This window comes from Carassius carassius, chromosome 15 (assembly GCF_963082965.1).
Source record: "Carassius carassius chromosome 15, fCarCar2.1, whole genome shotgun sequence".
In the NCBI taxonomy this organism is placed as follows: Eukaryota; Metazoa; Chordata; class Actinopteri; order Cypriniformes; family Cyprinidae; genus Carassius; species Carassius carassius.
This window is the reverse complement of record NC_081769.1, coordinates 16,390,759-16,397,459: the sequence shown is the minus strand read 5'-3', so window position 1 is coordinate 16,397,459 and position 6,701 is coordinate 16,390,759. Positions and strand designations below refer to the sequence as shown.

Below are 6,701 nucleotides of genomic sequence, written 5' to 3'. Positions count from 1 at the left end.
CTGGAAAGTTGGAGTCAGCTACACATATCTGAACTGATCCGGTCAATCGCAGAACAACACTAACCTGACACCCGTCCCATTGTACCTGTGTTTGTTTAAGATTTCACACTTCTCTTGTCCTATATAGAGCGGAGCAGAGCTGTATTTGAACCAACCTGTCTATATGTCTGCTCAGGTCAAATCATCTGAAGTGTTATGCATGATGAGGTCGGTATAGTTTATCAACAAATACTCAAGTATGTGGATGTCAACTTATAAGCGCAACTTGAGAAGTGCATATTATATAACAGACTGAAGAGGGTAAACGAGTCACCAAAACAAGTTTATTCAAACATGTATTGCCATGTACATTAAAACAACTGGTTTGAGGTAGAAACAGTGTTTATGTATTCCACCCACATCTGTTGAGCAGTATTAATCTACATCTACCAATTTTCCTCTCTACATGTTGAGTGAATACTTAAACATTACACCTGAGAAGTCTGTTGGTAATTGCAGTATTGTTGGTTTTAGTGTTATCAGCTCAATATGAGAAACACTGAATTATTGTGGCCAAAGTATCTGAACACTAAGCCATTCTTGAATGAAAAAAGAGTCTACTTCACCGTGTCCAGACACTAATAATCCAGAAAGAAAGAAAAAATACAAATCAGACATCAGAGTCCTGAAAAATACATTGTTTCCACAAGCAGCAACTGTTTTCAACATCGATCATAAAATAATAATGTTTGAGCACCAAATCAGCATATTTGAATGATTCCTGAAGGATCATGTGACGCTGAAGATTGCTAAAAAAAATTTTTTTTTATTAAAATAGAAAATAGTTATTTTAAACTGTTATAATGTTACATGTTAAAATATTACTGTTTTTGATCAAATAAATGCAGCCTTTGTGAGCATAAACTTCTTCGAAAAACTTTTTTAAAAAGCAACCCCTAACTTTTGGATGGTACTGCATTTATATAATTTAAAATATAATTTTAAAATATCTAACTTAATATATTAAATATATTAAAATATATTTATATGTGACTAACTCATATAAAAAAAAAACAAATTTATAATAATTATATATCTATTTTTTAATGCAATGACATTAATACTTCTACAATTGCCCAAATTATTTTTTGGGGCCACTGTCCAAATGTCCAAGTTTCTCCAGTTTTATAATAAAAAATATGTATTGATATAAAAGACTAATATTCCAAAATATAAACGCTATATAAAATCTTGAAAGTATAGTACATCTGTTTGTAATATTGCTGTCTTGCATGAACTTTATCTCTCCCTCCGTCCCAATATCTCTTTTTCCCCTTCCACCCTTCCTCTCTCATGTATCTTCTTGGCCTCCTCTTGTGCCTCCTTCTCTCTCCTCATCTCCTCTTTCTCTGTCTTCAGTAACCAAGGTCCCCCGAGGTAAGACAGGATCTCATCAGGCCCCGGACGAAGCCGGGGCAGCGGGTTCAGCAGCTTTCTCAGCAAGGTGAGGACAAATAAGCTTAAAGAGTCAAACTGTGGGGGCACTTCAATTTCAGCTTCACTCCCCTCCATCTCAGTGTCTTGTGTCTCCTCTCTCTGCTTGATTCGGTTGAACCAGTCTCTGTACTTACAGTAGGAAGGGTCATCAGAAGTGCTCTCCTCCCAGGGGAAGCAGCTCGTCAGCAGGCAGTATATGAGGATCCCCAAAGCCCAAGTATCCAAACTGGGCTCCACGGACATCCAGATGTCCTCCGCTTCCTCTGCATCGCTTACTGTCTTGGCTCCCTCCACCTCGGGCACACAGAAAGGGGAGTTGTACCACACAGCACGGACCTCGGTCCCCTGTGCTCGCGCCAGGCCAAAGTCGCCCAGTTTGACCCAGCGACAAGCACGGTCACACAAGAAGATGTTCTCTGGCTTGATGTCACGGTGCACAAAGCCAAGAGAATGGAGATGAGACACAGCACCACTCAGCTGAGACATCACACGCTGTGCATTCTCCTCACTCACCCCCTCCTACAGAAAAAGAGAAAGAGATGGCTTTTATATATATACTGATTATCGAATTATTATTTTATATTTTTTTATGTATTATTATTATTAACATTTTACATGATATTGTTGTAACATTATACATAAAATGTTATTTTATAATAATGATCAGTATTATTAACATCACACATAATATTTTTTATTCATGACTTGTATATTTATTTATTTGGTTATATAACACCTTATTTTTTCTATTTCCATTTTTATTGTTATTAATATTTGTATACGTCAAGTTATTATTATTGTTATTATTATTATATTGATTCCATGGCACCTTATAATTTTCTTTTTTTCAATATTTCAATATTTGTTTTATATTTTATTGTTATTATTATTACTATTATTATTTTTATTATTGTTGAATTTCTTTCTTTCTTTCTTTTTTCTTCACTTATTTACCCTTGTTCAATAGTATTACTATTTGTATATTTTAATTTATTATTATTATTATTATGTAAAATTATTAGCCTATATATTAACGTAATTATATATTAATATAACCTTTTCCATTTTAAAAATAATCTTGATATTGCAATTCTTATGTTTGTTTATTTATTCATTTATTTAACCAGAATTTTTGATTTTCATTATTATTATTGCTATTTGTTCAATTGTTGTTTTTGTTGTTGTTACAGTATATTGATTATTTATTTAAACCTTACTGGTACATTATTTTCATTTATGCATGCATGTATCTATGTTTTTTTTTCTTTCAATGTATTTGTTGTATGTATCAATGCTTTGGAAACATTATTTATTCTAATACAGCCCAGTAAAAATGGAAAGAGTGATGAGATGAGTGAAGATCTGCGTGTTCTGTATTTAATCTGCTCTTCAGTGGTGCTCTAAGTACTCCCATTAATCAGCATTAATGTATCAAGGCTGATGATAGGAGCTGTTGTTTTTGGCAGGAGAATGAGAACAGGGAGTGAAGATATCACACAACATGTACGTGCCCGAATAATCAAAGATACACTGTACACTACCAAAAATGCTCCACTCATCATGCATGCATGCGTCATCATAATTTTGGTTACAGCCCAGGAACCATTGTCCTGTGCTCTGTATAGGAGGAGCCACTATAAGGTTGTCTAGTGGTCATCTAAATCACAGGGTGAGTAAATGAAGACAGAATTTAACTTTTTTTCTTTTTTATTAAGTCAGTTAAGTCTACTGTTTTACTGACCTCTGACACAATGACATTATACAGGTCGCCATAGAGACCAGCCTCCTGGGCAAAGACATAGTGAGAAGGAGTGGAGTAGAAGATGCCTAGAGCCCGTGTTAAAGAAGGGTGTGTGCAATAGGAGATGGATAGATTGTATTCCCGCAGGAAAGCTTGGAGAGTGGTGGAGCGGCGGGGGAAGAACTTCAGAGCCATTGGGGTTCCTAGAGGTTCAGAGAACGCTAAAGTAAGAAGTGCGCCGCTTTCACCATATATACAGCCTGTCTTGTTTATCACAATGCTCAACATTTACCAAACAGGTGAGCACAAATCAACTGACCTCTCCTCTGATGCACCGCCAGCATCACCTTGCCGTACGAACCTTCTCCCAGCTTTTTGATGAGCTTGAAGTGCTGTGATGTCACCAGTGATGTCATGGACTGAGCCGTGAGGTAGCACAGCTCGTCCAGTTCTTTAGGAGCAGTCTGACAACAAAACAACAGCAAAATTGAAATCATGCAATGATCATTTTCACTCGGCTGTGTGAAGCCTCCACTTTTGTTTTATGAAATCTTTGTAAAAATTAAATTTGACACTTATTAAAAATATGCTGAGAAATATATTTTAATGTTATAACTGAAAATGCCTGTTTATTATCTTATCCTTTTTTATCAGCTATTTTAAATGGAAATAGTTGAATATAAGCATCTCAACTTTATAACAGAGTATAAAACTTGGAAATCCATTTAATAATATTATAAATCCTTATAAACCAGACCAAAAAAAAAAAAAAGTTTGATAATAATCATTAAAAATAAAATAAATAAACATACAAAATAATAAAAAAAATTCTTTAAAAAATTAATTAGTGTTTTTAAATATTAACTTTAAATGAATATTACATGACTGCAAAGATACTCTAAATAGAAAATGTAAATTTGTAATTGAACAAGCACATTTAAATACCCAATATCGACCTATGATCTCTAATATTAATAGATAACCAGTATAGTATATTTTGTAATAATAATTGGCCGACAGTACATTATTGCTTATATGGTTGCTTACCAAATAAATTAATTGGCATGAAATTAAAGATAAGACAAACGTGCTTGAGACAATGATCAGCAAGTGTGCAATTAAATCGAATCCTTGTATTCCAGAGAGCTCTGTAATAATAATAGCTGTAAAAACTATCCATCTGTCAGTTCTTTCACCAGCCTTCACCTTTATGTCAGACAGAGAATGGTCAAACAATACCATAAGCCCATTAACACCTTGACGGCCCTGAAATAGCTTGGGTGTATATTACAAGTGTGTTTTACATAACACAAAGCAAGCAGCTCATGTTTACATTACACCTATACATTTATAAGGGACATGTGTTGATTAAAGTTCCTAGAAGTGTGCGTCAACCCAGTCCTATGTGCGTCTGTGTTCATGTTTTTACTGTGCGAGTCTATGTAACCTTCACTAACGCCATGCAGCTGAGGAGCAGCACCATGCGCTTTCAGAGCCATCAAAGAAAATGTAAATGTGGTATTCACTTTATAAGTCTGTGATGTAGGCCCGGTGAAGTGGTTGTATGAGTGCGTTGCTAGGCATTGAGAACAGCCTTTATCTTACTGATAGACGTCTCTGGCAGTGGCCTTTGATAAGGTGCCAGGAGTAGACGTGCAGGCACTAGCTTGTTACATTTTCCATGTAACCTTCTTGTCTGTAATGCACAGTAAGACTAATTTAACTGAATTATAACAATATCCTCTGTGTTTTGCTGTTAGGCATTACAAACATTTTTAGGATGTTACCCATTTAACCCCTTGTAAATCAGTTTTTGAAACCATTTCACAATTATTTAGCATTGATTGGACATTCAGAATACTTTTGCAATACGAATAATGAATAATAAAATCAATGTTTCTTCAGCACAAAATCAGCATATTATAGTAATTTCCAAAAGATCATGTCACTGAAGACATGATCTTTGAGTAATGACTGCAGAAAATGCAACTTTGCCATCACAGGAGTAAATTATATACATATATATATATATATATATATATATATATATATATATATATATATATATATATATATATATATATATATATATATATATTTTTTTTTTTTTTTTTTTTTTTTTCTTTTTTTATACAATATAGTTGTTTAAGTTGTAGTAATAATTCACAATTTTACAGTTTTTAATGCATCCTTTTTGAGCAAAACATTAAAAATCTTAATCAGACACTTTGGATCAGTATTGTACATATATATTGTGAATCTCAACCATCTTTCCCATTTAATTGCAGTGACAACCCTTTTCACTTTTATATTTCAAAATGATTTCAAATGGGTTATCAGTGACATGCAATTGGATATGTGCAGTATGTGCTGTGGAGAACGGTTGGAACGCTTCATATTAACCACATGTGTATAACACAGCTTTAAAGGATCTAGCAGGATAAAACCTGAAAAGTTTATCAGTCATGATTTACTTCTGTAAAGCTGCCATTCACACACTATTGATGAAAGCAGCAATGAATGTTTTCGTTACATGTGGTGTTTTGTGAATGGCGGCTTTTAGATCGCATGGCATTTAAGGTTTTATCCTGTTAAATCCTATATATAGTCTATATATATGTGTGTGTGTGTGTGTGTGTGTTATTCTTACATATTTTTTACATTATTTATTCATTTCTGGTAACAATTAGGTACTAGTTAATGTGTGTTGCTATGAAATGAAGCGTTTTCCATAAGAGCAGTATTTGACTCACAGTCATTGTCCAACGCTGCAGTTCTTTCAGGATGTCTTGGAAACAGTCAGTATCTCTCTCCCATCTGTACAGGACTGAGATCTGAGTAAAACTGTCTGGTGCTCGTTATCAACATACAACTGAGATCGACAAGCAGTTAATCAGATGTCACCGTGCGTGAGTGTCAGTTGCTACTGAGTATTTTTATATCTGTGCTCTCTCTCTGTCTTGATCCTCAGTGAATCCGACAGACCTCACTCATGCCTGCTACCTTCCTCTGCTCTCTCTCTCTCTCTTTCTCTCCCTCACTCTCCCCTTTTCCCTCCAAAATTCCTCTGCATGCTTCTATCCCAGATAGCCATGTTCTACAACAGTGAGGTATGCAGCCCCTTCCCAGACGTCTCACTCACTCTCTTTCCTCTTGTATGTCAGTAAAGTGTCCCAGTGTGTTCCACTTGTCATCTGCAACACTTTATTGAGTTCCTGCTGTTCCCTGCAGTCTCTTTCCTAATCCTCCTCTCTCTCTCTCGATCTCCCTTCTTCCTACTAGTGCTATCACTTTCATACATTCCTCCTACTGTGCAGAACAGCAGCTCTGCTGGATCAAGTGAGCCTGAAGAAGATAAAAAGACATTTACAGTTTTGAAATCGAATTACTCCTAAGCTCTTGACCAAAGCCTTGTCATTGTGATATAGCATAAAGTCCATTTTAGGAATTCTTTAAAAATGTGGCAGAAATTTTTTGAAAGAAT

General features: G+C 35.0%; 1 protein-coding gene across 1 annotated transcript; it reads right to left on the bottom strand.

Moving 5' to 3' along the window:
• Window positions 1–303: 303 nt before the first annotated feature.
• Window positions 304–6,430, bottom strand: LOC132158262 (serine/threonine-protein kinase SBK2-like). The gene is made up of 4 exons (XM_059567602.1): window positions 5,971–6,430; window positions 3,537–3,681; window positions 3,218–3,420; window positions 304–1,995 (listed from the first exon to the last, which is right to left on the bottom strand). The coding sequence occupies exons 1-4, from the start codon at window positions 5,974–5,976 to the stop codon at window positions 1,279–1,281; spliced, it is 1,071 nt and encodes a 356-aa protein (XP_059423585.1). The 5' UTR covers window positions 5,977–6,430; the 3' UTR covers window positions 304–1,278.
• Window positions 6,431–6,701: the final 271 nt, after the last annotated feature.